This window comes from Scyliorhinus canicula, chromosome 20 (genome assembly GCF_902713615.1).
Source record: "Scyliorhinus canicula chromosome 20, sScyCan1.1, whole genome shotgun sequence".
NCBI lineage: Eukaryota > Metazoa > Chordata > Chondrichthyes > Carcharhiniformes > Scyliorhinidae > Scyliorhinus > Scyliorhinus canicula.
This window is the reverse complement of record NC_052165.1, coordinates 82209051-82227966: the sequence shown is the minus strand read 5'-3', so window position 1 is coordinate 82227966 and position 18916 is coordinate 82209051. Positions and strand designations below refer to the sequence as shown.

Below are 18916 nucleotides of genomic sequence, written 5' to 3'. Positions count from 1 at the left end.
TCAACACTTAACCTCAGGATCAGAGAATCCCGCCCAGGTAGTGAGTGGGAGGATGAGGGGAGTGAGAGGCAAGGCTTGAATGCTGAAAGCTTAAAAAAACAACTGAGACAAAGACCAACAGAACTGAACTGAGGCAGGTCTTTTAAACGCCCTCTCTCAGCATCAGCAGCCCCTGTGGTTGTCTCCAAACTGCACCCGGGAGTGGTGGGGCCAAATTCATCCTGCACTCTGCCTCCACTCCCGCCCTACTCCCAACAACTCCCTGGAAGGAAGATCCTTCTATTTTTAAAAATTCATTTACAGTATGTGGGCATCGCTGGTTAGACCTGCATTTATCGTCCATCCCTAGTTGCCCTTCAGAAGATGGAGGTGAACCGCTGCAGTCCTTGAGGTGTAGGTACATCCACAGTACTATCAGGAAGCGAGTATCAGGATGTTACGCCAGCGATAGTGAAGGACTACACCCAGGGTTCTAAAAGAGATAGCTGAGGAGATTGTGGAGGCATTGATGATGAAAAATGAAAATCGCTTATTGTCACAAGTAGGTGATGATGATCTTTCGGGAATCACTGGAGGCAGGAAGGGTCCCAGAGGACTGGAAAGTGGCTAATGTAACACCACTGTTTAAGAAGGGAGGGAGGCAGAATACTGGTAATTATAGTTAGCCTGACTTCGATCATTGGTAAGATTTTAGAGTCTGTTATTAAAGATGAGATCGAGAAGCACTTGGAAGTGCATGGTAAAATAGGTCTAAGTCAGAATGGCTTTGTCAAAGGGAGGTCGTGTCTGACAAATCTGTTAGTTTTCTTTGAGGAGGTAACAAGGAAGTTAGACAAAGGAGAACCAGTGGATGTGATTTATTTAGATTTCCAGAAAGCCTTTGACAAGGTGCCACCTAGGAGACTGTTAATTAAGTTAAGACACCGTGGTGTTAAGGGTAAGATCCTGGCATTGATAGAGGATTGGCTGAATGGCAGAAGGCCGAGAGTGGGGATAAAGGGGTCATTTTCAGGATAGCAGCCGGTGACTAGTGGTGTGCCTCGGGGGTCTGCTGGGACCACAACTTTTCACAATATACATTAATGATCTGGAAGAAGGAACTGAAGGCACTGTTGCTGAGTTCGCAGATGATACAAAGATCTGTCGAGGGACAGGTAATATTGAGGAAGCAGAAGGATTTGGACAAGCTAGGAGAGAGGGCAATGAAGGGGCAAATGAAATACAATGTGGAAAAGTGTGAGGTTATGCACTTTGGAAGGAGGAATTTAGGCATGGACTACTTTCTAAATGGGGAAATGCTTCGGAAAGCAGAAGCACAAAGGGACTTGGAAGCCCTTTTTCACGATTCTCTTAAGGTTAACTTGCAAGTTCAGTTGGCAGTTAAGAAGGCAAATGCAATGTTAGCATTCATGTCAAGAGGGCTAGAATACAAGACCAGGGATGTAATTCTGAGGCTGTATAAGGCCCCATTTGGAGTATTGTGAGCAGTTTTGGGCCCAGTGTCTAAGGAAGGATGTGCTGGCCTTGAAAAGGATCCAGAGGAAGTTCACAAGAATGATCCCTGGGATGAAGAGCTTGTCATATGGGGAATGGTTGAGGACTCTGGGTCTGTACTCGTTGGAGTTTAGAAGGATGAGGGGAGATCTCATTGAAACTTACAGGATACTACGAGGCCTGGATAGAGTGGACGTGGAGAGAATGTTTCCACTTGTAGGAAAAACTAGAACCAAAGGACACCGTCTCAGACTAAAGGGACGATCCTTTAAAACAGAGATGAGGATGAATTTCTTCAGCCAGAGGGTGGTGAATCTGTGGAACTCTTTGCCGTAGAAGGCTGTGGAGGCCAAATCACTGAGTGTTTTTAAGACAGAGATAGATAGGTTCTTGATTAATAAGGGGATCAGGGAGAAGGCAGGAGAATGGGGATGAGAAAATATCCGCCATGATTGAATGGTGGAGCAGACTCGATGGGCCAAGTGGCCTAATTCTGCTCCTGCGTCTTATGGTTTTATGGTCTTATGGATATATTTCCAAGTCAGGGTGGTGAGTGACTTGGAGGGGAACCTCCAGGTGGTGGGATTCACAGTTATCTGCTGCTCAAGAGTCCTTCTAGAAGGTAGTGATCATGGGTTTGGGAGGTGTCCAAGGAACATTGGTGAGTTACTGCAGCGCATCTTGTAGATGGTACACACGGCTGCCACTGTTCGTCGGTGGTGGAGGGTTTGAATGTTTGTGGAGCAATCAATTGGGCTGCTTTGTCCTGGATGTTGTCGAGCGTCTTGTGTGTTTTTTTTATAAATGTTTTTATTCTCCATTTTCACATTTTCCTCCAAAATTCCCACCCCACCCACAAACAGTAAACGGTAACAAATACAAAATCAATCCCCTTAACAATAACAACGATCCCATCCTCCCACCACCCCAAACAACGGCCCACCTGTCAATATATGGATCCAATAAACCAAACCCTCCCACTGTGGAAACAAAAAGCAAAGGAGAAAAAGAAAAAAGGAATCCGGGACCGCCCATGGTAACCATAGAGTCCAATTCCGCCCCCCCCCCTCCCCCCCCCCCTCTCCCCCCCCCCCCCCCCCCCCCACACACACACACACTCAACACCGTCCAACCTCTGAAAGAGAGCCGTACATGATACCCAAGAGTTGTAAAGCCCCCCCCCCCCCCCCCCACTCCTTCCCAATTCCTCCCGTCCACTACCTCTTGTAAAACTCCTTCCCCCAACCTCAGTTCCTTCCCCTCCAACTTTCCACCACGGCTAGACCACTCGGACCCTGTTCTGCCAGGCTCCGATAGCCGCAGCCCCTCCCCCCACCTCACTCCCGTTCACTGGCCGGCTTAGACCTGCCAGCGTGGAGGCCCCCGCCCGGGTCCCTTTCCCCCTTGCCCGACCGTAGGAAAGCCCAAAAATCCCCTTTTAGCGCACAAACCCCGCATATCCACCTACACCCCAAAGAGCCCTCACTTCGAGTGAAAGTCCCATCACTTCCCTTGTCCAAATATATACAACATTGGCTCCTTTAGCCCATACATCCGCATGCAGTGAAACAAACAAACAAAAAAAAAAGAAAATACAGTCCTGAGGTTACATCGGCACATGGCCATTTCTCAATTTCTCAGTTCTGCTACAGTCCTTCTGCCTTCACAAACTCCTCCGCTGCCTCTGCCGTTCCAAAAGAAAAGTCCTTGAGCTTGTAAGTCACCCTCAGCTTCGCTGGATATACAATGCCGCACTGCACCTTGCTAATGTACAGTGCCCTCTTCACCCGGTTGAAAGCAGCCCACCTCCTCGTCAGCTCCACCGTAAAGTCCTGGTATACACGTATACCAGCTCCAGCCCACTGCACCAGCCGCTTCTGCTTGGCCCAGCAGAGGACCTTCTCCTTCACACTGTACCTACGGAAGCACAGAGTCACTACCCTTGGCGGCTCACTCGCCTTTGGTACAGGCCTCCACGACCGAGGAGGCAGATCCAGTTCATATCGGGAGGGATCCTCCCCCTCCCCCAATAGTTCCGCCAGCATCGCAGCAAAATACTCAGTCGGTCTCGGCCCTTCAACTTCTTCGGGCAGCCCCACAATCCTCACATTCTGTCGCCTGGACCTGTTTTCCAGGTCTTCCATTTTTCCTCGCAGATCCTTGTTAATCTCCATAACCTTCCGCATCTCCTTCTCCATCGACGTAAGTTGATCACAATGCTGCAATAATGTCTCCTCCACTTCCTTCAGCGCCTCCCCTCGCTCCCGCACTGCCGCCACTGCACTCGCCACCGCCGTCATCACCGGGGAAATCGCCTGCTCCACCAGCACACTCAAAACCTCCTTAATCTCCTTCCTCATTGTCTCCATGTATTTTGTAAACTGCCTTTCGAATTCCGTAGCCATCACCTTAGTTATTTCTTCAGCCGTAAGCAATGCGGCCTCCCCTGATGCTCCAGCCTCCATTTTCCTTGGTGACCCCGCGGTGACCTTTCTACTCCCCAACGAACTTTCAGCTGTTTTCACAGCCGTTTTCTTACTGGACCTCAACATATCCCCTCCCTGTACTTTCTCCTGGCCTTCACCGCCTTCGCTGCCCCTAGGACCGGGCATCAATCCCCGACAATGCCATTCCCGAACGGGAGCCCTCCAACGCGCGGCTGCCTCCCGCCCGCCGTCACCAGAGGTCAGCCGTTACCGCTTCTTCAATGGCCTTGTGAGATCTTTTCACAGTTGGTCCCTCTGCTGCTAGAATTCAGCTTTCATAAAGGCCCTCAAGTCAGCTTGAGGCCTTTAAGCTCGCCCTTCCCCCGCCTGCATGCTGGAAGAGGCTTTTGTCTCCGCTGTAGCTTCAGCCAAATCTTTCACTGTTTCTGCGGGTCTGGTAACCAAGAAACATACCATTCCTGGGGGAAAGTACTCCTCCAGCATTCACCTACGCCTTTTCATCAAAATTCCACCCCGTATTGCTTAAAAAAGAGCTCTTTTCTGTAACCTTGGACAGGAGCTGCCTTGTGTGTGATCACTTACTCCATGGTGCACACCGGAAGCTGAGCTTCTTGTGTGTTGTTGGAGCTGCACTCATCCAGGCAAGTGGAGAGTATTCTATTACACACCTGATGGTGGACAGGCTTTGGGGAGGTCAGGAGGTGAGTTACTCGTCTAGCCTTTGACTTGCTCTGGTAGCCACAGTATTAATGTGCAGAGTCCAGTTCAGTTTCTGATCAATGGTAACCCCCAGGATGTTGACTCAGGCCCTTCCTTCTGAGGCAGGTGTGACGAGCTGGGTAGTTTCCCCAGCTTGAACTACCCACCTTGGGAGTGAGAATCTCGGCTAGTGGAGGGGACACATTTCCCCTTCCCCGACCTCTCCACATTACCTCACTTCCCTCCTTTTGGGCACCTTAAAACGTACCTCTTTTAACGAGAAAACAGTTTGCAGTGGGATCCGAAGCCAATGGCTTCAGTCTTCCCAATCTTTAATGGAGGAAATCCCTGCATATCCAGTGTTGGATGTCAGATAAGCATTCTGATAATTCCGCCACAGTGCAGGATTGAGAGAAAGGAGAAAATGCTGGACAATCAGAGCAGGTCTGACGGCATCTGTGGAGAGAGAAGGGACAATGTTTAATGCCCCTGTGAAGAGCATTGTTTTATTACATTTTAGGCACCATATAAATGGAAGTTGTTGTGCAGCACGGTAGCATGGTGGTTAGCATAAATGCTTCACAGCTCCAGGGTCCCAGGTTCGATTCCCGGCTGGGTCACTGTCTGTGCGGAGTCTGCACGTCCTCCCCGTGTGTGCGTGGGTTTCCTCTGGGTGCTCCGGTTTCCTCCCACAGTCCAAAGATGTGCGGGTTAGGTGGATTGGCCATGATAAATTGCCCGTAGTGTCCTAAACAAAGTAAGGTTAAGGGGGGGTTGTTGGGTTACGGGTATAGGGTGGATACGTGGGTTTGAGTAGGGTGATCATTGTTCGGCACAACATCGAGGGCCGAAGGGCCTGTTCTGTGCTGTACTGTTCTATGTTCTATGTTCTATGATAATCAATTGTTCAATTCCAGTGCAGTATATTATTTTGTGATGCACTACATATTGTTTGGTTACAATGTATCTTATTGTTATTGCAGGAATGGACTATCAGAGGCTGAGCTAAAGGAGATCCTGTCACTGGATGATGAAGTGCTTGGTCACATCTACCAATATTGGTCACCTCCGAACAAAGACATCATCCGCCTTCCTCCTTTACTGTGGACTCGCCTTCGGTTTGATATTGGAGATTACCTGGTGGACAGGCAGGCAGATGGGTTCCCGGTCCTCGGGCTTTATCATCGGTAAGTGAGTCTCCGTTCTGAGTCAGCATTCTCTCTCCAGCAATCCACCTGGGCCTTCCTGCACTTACTTACTTATTCGCATGTCATGCCAGCTGTGATCCATGCGTTAACCATGGAGTCAAATGTCACTCCATGGCTCAGCATCAAGATCAAGGCTCCCATACCAGGGAGTGGGAGAGTACTGCACAGTTGGAGGTGCTGTGTTTTAGATGACGTGGAGTCATAGAGTCCTACAGCACAGCAAGAGGCCCTTCAGCCCATCGTGTCTGCGCTGCCCATCAAGCTCCTATCTATTCTAATCCATTTTCTAGTACTTGTATGCTGTGGTGTTTCAAGTACTCATCTAAATGTTTCTTAAATATTGTGAGGGTTCCCCTCTTTGCCACTTTTTCAGGCAGTGAGTTCCATATTTGCACCACTTTCTGGGTGAAAAAGTTTTTCCTGAAATCCCATCTAAATCTCCTGACCCTTACTGGGTCAATCCACCTGGCCATTGACCCTTCTACTAAGGCAGAAGGTTTCTTCCTATCTAGATCCCTCACAATTTTATACACCTCAATCAGGACCCCCCTCAGCCTTCTCTGTTCGAAGGAAAAAAATCCCAGCCCATCCCGTCTCTCTTCATTGCTGAAACATTCCAGTCCAGGCAACATCCTGGTGGATCTCCTCTGCACCCTCTTGAGCATAATCACATCATTCCTATAGTGTGGCGACCAGAACTGCACATAGTGCTCCAGCTGTGGCCTAATCAGTGTTTCATACATTTCCATCATAACCTCCCTGCTCTTATATCCTGCATCATGGCTAATAAAGGCAAGTTTCCCATATTCCATTTTATCTATCTATCCTGCTGCTTTCAATGATCTATGGACATGTAACCCAAGTCCCTTGGTCCTCTGTACTTCCTCATGTCCTATTGTTCATCATACATTCCCTTGCCTTGTTAGTCCTCCCAAGATGCATCACCTCACACCTGTTTGTTCTCACGGGTCACATGACACCATTTTGAAAAAGAGGAGGGGAGGTTTCTCTGGTGCCCTGGCTAAAAGGCATCCCCTTTTATCTGTTGTTTGTGGGAGCTTGCTGTGCACAAATTGGCGACCATGTTTTCTATATTAGAACAGTCACACTTCAATAAGTACTTCAAGTAATGTGAGACGTTCGGTGATCATGTAAGGTGTTATATTAATGCAAGTGTCTCTATCTCTCCGCATTGAGCTTCAAGGGCGGGACTCTTTTTCCCACCAGCCCCATTTTCCGGCGCGGGCGCCTCTGCCGGCAACGGGATCCTCCGAACGCAGCCGACCATGGGGTTGGCCATTATGGCCTCCCCACACCATTGGGACACCCGCGGGAGTGGGCACGCTGCCGGCCAAACGGGTGATACTGAGGGAATGCTGCACTGTCAAAGGTATGGGCCAGAATTCTCAGTTTGGGAATCTGTTCTTCTGCCTGAGAGAATCTCTGCTAATTTGCACTCCCAGGCGAGCACAAATCCAGAGGTGATTCCCTATCCCTTGCCATGCAATCGGCTGCCCTTTTGGGCAGATGACCCAATAGAGAGGTCCAGCGACTGGACCTCCTTCCCCACCCCCACCCGTCAATGGAATTCCACCCACCCACCTCCCCTCATGGGATTTTATGATCACCTCCTCCCCCTCTAAAGGTACGAATGTGACCTGCCGCTCTCACCACAAGAGACTCCCAATGCAGAGACCCCCAATAAGGGAGCCCCCCACCAGAATCCCCCAATAAGAGAGGCCCCTGTCTAGAAGCTAGAGAGCAGTGAAGGGAGAGAGAGAGTGAAAAAAAATCAAGGGTGAGATTCTCCGTCCCGCCCACACGTTTTCAGGTGCAGGTACATGTTTCCCGCCGGCAGCGGGTTCCTCCGTCCTGCCAGCCAGCTAATAGAGTTTCCCATTGTGGGCATCCCCACGCCATTGGGAAATCCGTTGAAATGAGTGCGCTGCCGCCGATGGAGAATCCAGCTGCAGTTGTTTAAAACTCACCTGGGCAATACACTCAGTCAAAGGAAGCAGCACCTGTCAGTAATTGGAAAGAGAAAACCAGTCAGCTGGGTTTAAACCCCCTGAGATCTTTGATCTGAAAGCCTTTCATTCATATGAATGTGAAATTGATTTTACTGGACTTCCACACACACCCAGCTGACTGCATTGTTTCATTCACTTCCCTTCACACATGATTGGGTTTCAAGTCATCAGTTGTGAGACTAACCACAATGTTTATCAACATCTAGCTATGGTTGACAGGTCCTGTACCACATCAAAGACAGTTAAGTGCTCTCACTTGCCCTTTTTCCATTTTGTGTCCGATGCTGAATCTCCATTGGATCGGGAATTCCGATACCATCAGCGGGCGATGGGGAATCCAGCCCATGATCATGCGCGAATGCTTTTATAAGGCGTTGGGGCTAGAAAATCTAGCTGGGGGAGGGTCTTGAAAATTCTACCCAATGAGTTGAATAACCGCCATGTCCCCCAATTCTCAACCACACCTCGCCAGACCAGCCAAGATCAAAAGCTTATCATTCAAGGAAATAATGAGTGGGAGGGACATTTTGCTGTCCTGCAACAGAACTCATGAATATGAACATTGGGACAGCCTGCAAACCGCCATCCAGTCAGACTGTAGCGGACCTGTACCTCAGTTCTATCTACCCACCTTTGATGTGTACCTGACTCAAATAATCTCAGTCTTGCGAGTTCTGTTTGACTCCCAGCCTATTGGTGGGGGGGGGGGGGGGGGGGGGGGGGGGGAGTGAGAGTTTCAGATTTCCATTGATCTTTTTGTGAAAAAGTGCTTCCTAATTTCACCTCTGAAGAGCCTTGCTCAATGTTAAGGTTTTGGCCGCTAATTCTGGCTCCCCCATCAAAGAAAATAGTGGGATAGATTCTCCATATCCTGCACCACAGTCGGGATTCCCGATCAGCCGGAGATTGGAGCGGGATTGGCACCTGGTGCCAAACCTGTTGCAATGGCCTGATTCTCTGCCAACGGCCTCAGCACTCTACCCACCCTGCCCCGACATTATCACTCAGCAATAAATTTCACGAGCCAGTGATTGACAGTTTTATTAGTCCAGAGAGAGGATTGGTGGATTGCTTATCTATCTTTACCCTCATGCTTACATGCATCTCAAGTATCCTGCTTTGATGCTAACCACATGTTAATAAACACTCTTGCTATGATTGACAGCTCTGCACCACATCAAAAGGAGCTGAGTGCTTTTTGGTGTGAATAAAATGAAGTGTAATCAGTCCCAATTCCCCACTGGTTAGACTCCAGAATGAAGACTTCTGGACAATTTCTAGTTTCTCTCTATCTACACTCACAAATCTTTCAATCATTTCGAACATCCAATTAAATGCCTTAAAGCGCTGCACTAATTAACCCACATATTCTAACGACCCTAATGTACTTGGAAGGTGTGAATCACCTTGTACAATATTGGGTTAGGGATAGAATCATGAAATTTATAAGATCAGCGCATCTGACCTACTGAGATGGCAACACGGTAGCATTGTGGTTAGCACTGTGGCTTCACAGCGCCAGGGTCCCAGGTTCGATTCCCCGCTGGGTCACTGTCTGTGCGGAGTCTGCACGTTCTCCCCGTATGCGCGTGGGTTTCCTCCGGGTGCTCCGGTTTCCTCCCAAAGTCCAAAGACGGCAGGTTAGGTGGATTGGCCATGCTAAATTGCCCTTTGTGTCCAAAAAGATTCGGAGGGGTTATTTAGTTAGGGCGATAGGGTGGAAGTGAGGGTTTAAGTTGGTCGGTGCAGACTCGATCGACCGAATGGCCTCCTTCTGCACTGTATGTTCTATGTTCTTAAAGATAGAGGCCCAGAAATATGATTGTGTTGTGATCTGAAATGTTTCAAATGGTAGGTAAAGATTGTACACACAACCATTACATGCAATTTGTGTACCATCCACAGATACCCGACAGGTATCCACTCTGCCCAGCTGCACTAGGCATATAACGTTCTTTGTGTCTGTAAGCCGGGGTCCAATTGCCTGTTTGAAATACCCTACATAATGTTGGCTGCTGCAGACTGTGACCTGCACTCTGGTACTGTGGGTGCTTAGCTAGCCAAAGCCACGGTCAAGTTTGACACTCTTAGTAGCTCCGCCCCTGAGCTGGGTTGGCTCACCTGCCTAACACACAAGCAGGGGGTGGGGAGGGGGGTGTCGGAAATTTCTCTCCACCCACCTCTGGGTCAAGCCCCTAAGAGATCAAGAATTCCACTTGTGACTGAGTGTACAGTGCCTTTTCTCTGAAGGCCGAATCTCCAGGATAAGAGAAATGTGGCCCTATCTCAGACAAGCTGAATCTGTACTGACATGCATTTTTCAATAACTTGAAACATAACCACAGCGACGTGTCAGTCATCCAACTGGCAAAGAAACAAAATGATTACTGTTCTCATTTCAGGCAATTTGTGGAGGCGGTACATGAACTGTATCTCACAGCGGAGGAAAAAATCAAATGCCACTCGGTACTGGCAGATTTCTTCAAGGGAACATGGAGTCGGGGGAAGAGAAAGACCATCACACTCCCGCTGCTGAATGAGACGCTGGATGCAGACAGGAAGGTAATGATCAATTGCACAAAGACAAGAGTTGAATATAACTGAGGCTTTATTACACTAAGATAGAACATAGAACATAGAACAGTACAGCACAGAACCGGCCCTTCGGCCCTCGATGTTGTGCCGAGCAATGATCACCCTACTTAAACCCACGTAACCCATATACCCGTAACCCAACAATCCCCCCATTAACCTTACACTACGGGCAATTTAGCATGGCCAATCCACCTAACCCGCACATCTTTGGACTGTGGGAGGAAACTGGCGAAATGGCTGCTGTACGGGGAGCACACATATTTATACTCCACCTACTGGGCGGAACCAGCAGGCAGGGACTACCCCCGTACCTGTAGTACAGGGCCTTACCACACCTCTCCTAATATAAACAACAGTGGTGATTACCACAGGTAATGTTCAGCCAGCTAGTCACAGAGTTGTCTTGCGGAATACAGTCATTTTGGTTTCAGGGTACATGCAGTCCTATCACTCCTGCCTCTGAGTTAATATCATGAGCATTCAATAGCTGCTCTTTGTGCACCAGGTTCTGTCAGTGCTACTGGGTACAGGATACTTCCAAGCAGCTTATCAGCTTGGCTGAGATAGAACCAGTCTCAACCAGATAATTGCAGCTTCAAACCCCATTGCAGGGTTTGCACATAGAATTCAAGGTGACAGAGTGTTGCACTGTCAGAGGAGCAAAAGTGAGGGAGCACTACGCTGTTAGGGATGTAGAAATGACAGAGTGTTCTACAGTTCATAGAATAATAGAAACTCCATCTGCCACCTCTCTGCCCATGTCTCCAAATAATTTAAATCCTGCTGTATCCTCTGACAGTCCTGATCGCTATCCGCAATTCCACCAACCCTTGCGTTGTCTGCAAACTTACTAATCAGACCAGTTACATTTTCCTCCAAATCATTTATATATACTACGAACAGCAAAGGTCCCAGCACTGATCCCTGCGGAAGACCACTAGTCACAGCCCTCCAATTAGAAAAGCACCCTTCCATTGCTACTCTCTGCCTTCTATGACTGAGCCAGTTCTGTATCCATCTTGCCAGCTCACCCCTGATCCCGTGTGACTTCACAATTTGTACCAGTCTGCCATGAGGGACCTTGTCAAAGGCCTTACTGAAGTCCATATAGACAACATCCACTGTCCTACCTACATCAATCATCTTTTTGACCTCTTTGAAAAACTCTATCAAGTCAATGAGACACAACCTTCCCTTCACAAAACCATGCTGCCTCTCGTTGATATGTCCATTTGCTTCCAAATGGGAGTAGATCCTGTCTCAAAGAATTCTCTCCAGTAATTTCTCTACCACTGACGTAAGGCTCACCGGCCCTGGGGACGTATCTACCTTAACATTTTTCAAGATGCCCAACATCTCGTCTTTTTGGATCTCAATGTGATCCAGGCTATCTATACACCCTTCTCCAGACTCAAAATCCACCAATTCCTTCACTTTGGTGAATACTGATGCAAAGTATTCATTTAGTACCTCTTCCATTTCCTCAGGCTCCACACATAGATTCCCTTGCCTATTCTTTAGTGGGCCAACCCTTTCCCTGGCTATCCTCTTGCTTTTTATGTACGTGTAGAAAGCCTTGGGATTTTCCGTAACCATATTTGGCAATGACTTTTCATGACCTTTTTAGTCCTCCTGACTCCTTGCTTAAGTTTCTTTCTACTTTTCTTATATTCCACACAGGCTTTGTCTGTTCCCAGCCTTCTAGCCCTGACAAATGCCTCCTTTTTCTTTTTGACGAGGCCTACAATATCTCTCGTTATCCAAGGTTCCCGAAATTTGCCGTATTTATCCTTCTTCCTCACAGGAACATGCCGGTCCTGAATTTCTTATAACTGACATTTGAAAGCCTCCCACATGTCAGGTGTTGATTTACCCTCAAACATCCACCCCTAATCTAGGTTCTTCAGTTCCCACCAAATATTGTTATAATTAGCCTTCCCCCAATTTAGCGCATTCACCCTAGGACCACACTTATCCTTGTCCACCAGCACTTTAAAACTTACTGAATTGTTGTCACTGTTCCTGAAATGCCCCCCTACTGAAACTTCTACCACCTGGCCGGGCTCATTCCCCAATACCAGGTCCAGTACAGCCCCTCCCTAGTTGGACTATCTACATATTGTTTTAAGTAGCCCTCCTGGATGCTCCTTACAAACTCTGCCCCGTCCAAGCCCCCGGCACTAAGTGAGTCCCAGTCAATATTGGGGAACTTGAGGTCTCCCATCACAACAACACTTTGTTTTTAATTCCTTTCTAAAATCTGTCTACCTATCTGCTCCTCTATCTCCTGCTGGCTGTTGGGAGGCCTGTAGTAAACCCCAACATTGTGACTGCACCCTTCTTATTCCTGATCTCTACCCATATAGCCTCGCTGCCCTCTGAGGTGTCCTCCCGTAGTACAGCCGTGATATTCTCCCTAACTTGTAGCTCAACTCCGCCACCCATTTTACATCCTCCTCTATCCTGCATGAAACATCTGCATCCTGGAACGTTCATAGATACAATCCTGAGGGAATGCTGCGCTGTCAGAGATATGATCCTGAGGGAATGCTGCACTGTCAGAGATATTATCCTGAGGGAATGCTGCACTGTCAAAGATGCGATCCTGAGGGAATGCTGCACTGTCAGGAAGCCCTGAGGAAATGCTGCACGGACAGAAATACGATCCCTGAGGGAATGCGCACTGTCAGAGATACAATTGTGAGAGAATGCCTGCACTGTCAGAGATACGATCCTGAGGGAATGCTGCACTGCAGAGATACGATCCTGAGGGAATGCTGCACTGACAGAGATACGATCCTGAGGGAATGCTGCACTGTCAGAGATACGATCCTGAGGGAATGCTGCACTGTCAGAGATACGATCCTGAGGAATGCTGCACTGTCAGAAATATGATCCTGAGGGATGCTGCACTGTCAGAGATATGATCCTGAGGGAATGCTGCACTGACAGAGATACGATCCTGAGGGAATGCTGCACTGTCAGGGATACAACCCTGAGGGAGTGCTGCACTGTCAGTGGTACAATTCTGCGGGAATGCTGCGTTGTTCCAACTCAGACCTAAACAAATTTTTGTCAGCTTGTTTGTATGGGTATTAAATATATTATTGCAATATTCAATGATATAACGAAAGATTCCCTGGTTTGGGCAAAGTAATTTAGTACGGTGAAGTAATTAAAGGGAATTACAGTTCATCTGATTAATTTTGGAGCTCTGTAATCTGGAAGCTACATTGAACAATGCTTCCCCGGTACCTACCCTCCACACTCTTGATAGCCGGTACCCGTTCTTTCTGCAGTCAGTAATGTTGTTGAAAGTAGGTGTGGAATGAAGAACATCTATAACATCTTTTTGATCCTCCAGACAAAGGCACAATTCAGTGCATTTATCCGTGTTATGTAGCCAAAGGGATCTGTGTATCTGTGTGATTGAGTCAAAAGGCTTCATTGCAGCCGGCAGTGGGACATTCCACGAAACAATGCAGCAGAAACGGACCAGTATTTTTTAAAACAAAATAATGTTTATCCTATCAACTCAAGTTAACCTTTCTAAAACAAACTGAACATCTTAGCAACCAGTAAATCAAATACACCCCCCAAAGAATACAACACTGAGTAACCTGTATGCTGTTCTTTTAACATCCAGAAGACTTAACAAACCTTTAAACAGAAGCACAAGAGAGTTTACATTCATTACTGAAAACATTTATACTTCTGAATTCACCAAATGATTAAGAGATAGTCCTTCATGGCAGAAAGAGATCAACAGTACACCTGCTTTGTCTGACTTCAGCTGCAACACACTGAAAAACAAAACCAAAAAGACAGACACACACAAGCTTTTCTCAAAGTGAAACTAAAAAGCAGAACCAGAGCCCAGCTCCACCCACACTCTGACATCACTGCAGTAACATGAGCAGCCAAACATTTCTTAAAGCGATATTCTCATGACAAGGTGGATTGGCCACGCTTAATTTCCCCTTAATTGGAAAAAAATAATTGGGTACACTAAATTAGAAAAAAAAGGAATTAGGAGCAGAAGTAGGCCATTCAGCCCTTTGAGCCTCCTCCGCTATCCAACGAGATCATGGTTGATCCGATTATGGACTTTCGTACCTGCCCCTATAATCCCTGTAACCCTCGCCTCCCGTCTACCAAACATCTAACTCGGCTTTGAATAAATTCAATGACAGGGCAGCAGGGTAGCATGGTGGTTAGCATAAATGCTTCACAGCTCCAGGGTCCCAGTTTCAATTCCCGGCTGGGTCACTGTCTGTGTGGAATCTGCACGTCCTCCCCCTGTGTGCGTGGGTTTCCTCCGGGTGCTCCGGTTTCCTCCCACAGTCCAAAGATGTGCGGGTTAGGTGGATTGGCCATGCTAAATTGCCCGTAGTGTCCTAATAAAAGTAAGGTTAAGGGGGGGGTTGTTGGGTTACGGGTATAGGGTGGATACGTGGGTTTGAGTAGGGTGATCATGGCTCGGCACAACATTGAGGGCCGAAGGGCCTGTTCTGCGCTGTAATGTTCTATGTTCTATGTTCTATGACACAGATTCCACTGTTCTCGGTGGAAGAGAATTCCCTCTGAGAGAAACATCCTCTCCTCCTCCTCTTATTCTAGTTGCAGCCTCCTCCACATCCTCCCAATATCCACCCTAACAAGTCCACTCAGGATCTTATATACTTCAAAAAGATCCCCTCTCATCTCACATACTACACTGATGTCTCGCAACACCATGATCTCACTGCACAGGTTAATTTACAGCGAAGACTCGGACCGGGAGGGGGGTCTTCCCAGAATATTCTTTCCACCTTACTGGTCAAGAAGTGAGGCGGTGAGAGAAGAGTCTGTGAATTATCGAATCCCGACAGTACCGATGGTGGTCAACAAGGCCATCGAGTCTGCATTGACCCTATCTAGGCTGTTGGAGGAAAGAAAAACCTCAAAGTCTGTTCTTGATCGTGTGGTGTTGGTAAAACTTTGTTTAACTCGGAAAAACTGCGTGCACATAGGAAAGGCAAATTCTGCTGCTAGCTTTCGCTCACCAAAGCCAGCTCTGCCTGTCCTCAGAATTACATACATATATATTTAAAGTTTTTCGGAGACACAAGCAGGTATTAACGTCACTGAATCTTTTGGAACGATATAAAGTGACCAGTATGCATATTTTCCAGTCCCCGTAATGGGAAAACGATTAAAGAATACAATGTTTCCTTAAAATCTCATGGTTTTGTGCTTAACATATTTAATTTCTAGAAGAGGTGCGAATGTGTTGGACAATGGATCCCTTAGACTTACTGGGGCCTCCTGTGTTTCCCTTTTCATATTCAAATGCTCTGTGAGATGATTAAACCATATCCAATGTGGGTGACTTTACCCCCTTGCTTGCTGGTTTTCCCTTGGCATATGTTTAACCCTTTGCTTGCTGGTTTGCCCTTGACCTGTGCTATTACAATACTTTGATACATCTTTATTATACCAATCCTGACACATATAGCAATTTCTTTCACTATCACTCCCCCTTGATGGCTCTTGGTAATATACATACCAAAGAAAGCCATATAAACACTCCCTTCTCTCTGTGTGCTTCCTTTTATACCTATCTTGTGGATTCATCATGCCTGCTCACCCATGGGTGACTTCCTACTGTTTTACGTATTTGTTGAAGACACCAAACGCACCTGATCCCATTGGGTGGCCAGTCCTCCAGTTCCACGTGTCCTAAACATGGCTGTAAATTCCAGCCACTCCTTTCTCCTCCCCTCCCCCATCTCGGATGAATGCCATTGGGATGTACTGAGGGGAAATTGGCCTTTCCGCTGCCTTTCTCTGCTTGCAGCATATAACTGTTGGCCATATCAGTACAGCACATGTCCCCAGGGTTATCCCTAACCTCACTGTCTCCCATACGCCTGCTGAATGACCCCCTCCGAATATGTCCCACTAGTGGTGTGTCCTTGAGAGTCCTATCTTGATGGCAGTCTGGAGCGCTAAGTTCACCTGAATTCTCCCCTTGTTAGTTTGTTCTGCAGACTGCCTGGTTTAATCCTGGGCTAATTCTGTGGTGCGTTTCATTGCCTCATGAATTATACTGCCCGGTGGCTTGTCAATGTACAGGGAATCGTCCCACCCGGCTCCGAATAAATACCCTGATGTGCTCCCTGGCAGGTGAAATTCTCCCACTGTCCATGAGCCTGTGACTTGCAAACAGAAGCTATGGCTGCTACCACAGAGTAAACCCCCTGAGATGATCTCCGTCTCCGCTGTTGTGAAGCTCCACTGTGTCGGCCTCACCTGTATAGCTTTGAAGGCTTCCTGTATAGGCAGTATGTTGACCATCACTTTGCTGGTATTAGACAGGGGCTCGAGGGTTTTACATGTACACACGATATAATGTATTGATTCTGAACAGCACTCCGCAGTGCTTATGTATGCCAAACCTTCGCTGTGCGCTCTGTACCCCCTGGATCCAGTTCGATAGACCCAGACCTCCTATACTGACCGCAGGGATTCGAAACTGTAACTGTCCTCAAAGGTGCCCTATGTTTGACTTTCCTGAGGGACCGCCATTATGAATCTCATCCCTCCCTCAATTGGTTCATCGCCTGGCCTGGTGACCATAAGGTCATGCCTGGCCCCTATGTAAATTTAAGAGATTTAGCCTGTGTAGGGAGAGGAACAGATGCCGTGGGATGGTTCCAAATTGTAAGTCTGTGATGTCAATTGCGTCCCTTGCCAATGTATCGGAAGCCCTGCCTTTTGCTTATATATCTAAGCTCACACTAGCCCTTCTCCTTGTAGGTTTATGGCAGTCAGTGCATATTCAGTCCCATAAGCTCCGTACTGCAGCCCCTTTCTTTCTTACTTTGGCTGCTTCCCAGGAGGCATAACCCAGGCCTCCGCTAACTGTGCTGAATTCATAACAGAATTTGCGCTGCCAACACGGTCGAGAACAGACTTTGAGGTTTCTCTTCCCTCCAATAGCCTGTACCCTAGGATACTGCGTTGCTGCACCTGTATAACTTTGATTCTGGGACGATCCTGTAGGTATAGTCGTCGAATGGCTTCCTGCAGTCTGGTCTCTGCCCAAATTCTAGCACTCGGGTGATCATAGCATTTGGAGCACAAAACGTCCAATAACCTTGTAACGTGATACGTGACTTCTAGTGACACCATGGTGACATCATATAGTAGTAATTTTGGCTGCCCAAAATTGTGGATAGCACAAATGCTTCACAGCTCCATGGTCCCAGGTTCGATTCCCGGCTTGGGTCACTGTCTGTGCGGAGTCTGCACATCCTCCCTGTGTGTGCGTGGTTTCCGCCGGGTGCTCCGGTTTCCTCCCACAGTCCAAAGGTGTGCAGGTTAGGTGGATTGGCCGTGTTAAATTGCCCTTAGTGTCCAAAATTGCCCTTAGTGTTGGGTGGGGTTACTGGGTTATGGGGATAGGGTGGAGGTGTTAACCTTGGGTAAGGTCTCTTTCCTGGAGCCGGTGCAGACTTGATGGGCCAAATGGCCTCCTTCTGCACTGTAAATTCTATGATGTGTGGTTGCTGATGAATACCGTGGGTTCCTCCTTGGACTGTCCTAGGTGTATCCACGGATGCAGGGATCTGTAACAACAGAAGGTATGAACCCCTCATAACCGGGGGAAGTTAGACCTCCTTTGGTTCCTTGTACATTTTAATTTGAGTATAATGCTTCCACTTCGGTGTGCCTTTCATTTCAATTAAGGTATCCCCTGCAACAATCACTCCATGTGGTCCCACACATCTGGGCTGTACGCCTGCCCTTTCTGGAAGTACCTTAATCATGACTCTGCCCCCAGCCTTTGGAGTCTGGCTGCGGATACAATCCCATTCTTTCTCCCAATCTCTCACTCTCTGTGTGTCTATCACTTCTCCCTTGCATAACAGCTCTCTGCGCCCCCTGTCCCTATGTCCTCTGGGAGTGCCATAGCTCTCCCGGTCATTAATTAGAATGGTGTCAGTCCTGTCCCCCTTTCTCTTGTGGCTTGCATTTTCATGAGTATGGCGGGTAAAATCTTTACCCAACCCTGTCCTGTGTCTACTAAAGCTTCTGTCAGACGTTCTTAAGGGTACGGTTTGTCCTTTGAATCATGCCGGAACTTTGGGGGTGATACGGGATGTGAAATCGCTGTTTGACTCCGAGCAGGGCACAGGCCTGCTTCATTACCTTGCCCAGGAAATGAGTGCCCTGATCTGAATCTAGCTGCAGTAGGACTCCCCACTGCGGAATTACTTCTTCTGCCAATATCCTGGCCACTGTCCCTGCTGTCCAATCCCTGCAGGGGAATGCCTCCACCCACCGGGTGAATCTGTCAATAATAACTGAGCAGTATCTTTTATTTTGTTACTGCGGGAGTGGGCCGTTGAAGTCTATCTGCAGTTGCTCCCATGGCCCCTGCAGTCTGGGCTGAAAC

At 47.9% G+C, this 18916-nt stretch overlaps 1 protein-coding gene across 1 annotated transcript in view; it reads left to right on the top strand.

The window, feature by feature from the left end:
* nwd1 (NACHT and WD repeat domain containing 1) overlaps positions 1-18916 on the top strand; it is a 103314-nt gene that overhangs the window by 24465 nt on the left and 59933 nt on the right. The window contains exons 6-7 of the mRNA XM_038780314.1: positions 5624-5827; positions 10281-10440. Coding sequence (XP_038636242.1) covers positions 5624-5827; positions 10281-10440 — 364 coding nt within the window. The remainder of the gene's footprint in view (positions 1-5623; positions 5828-10280; positions 10441-18916) is intronic.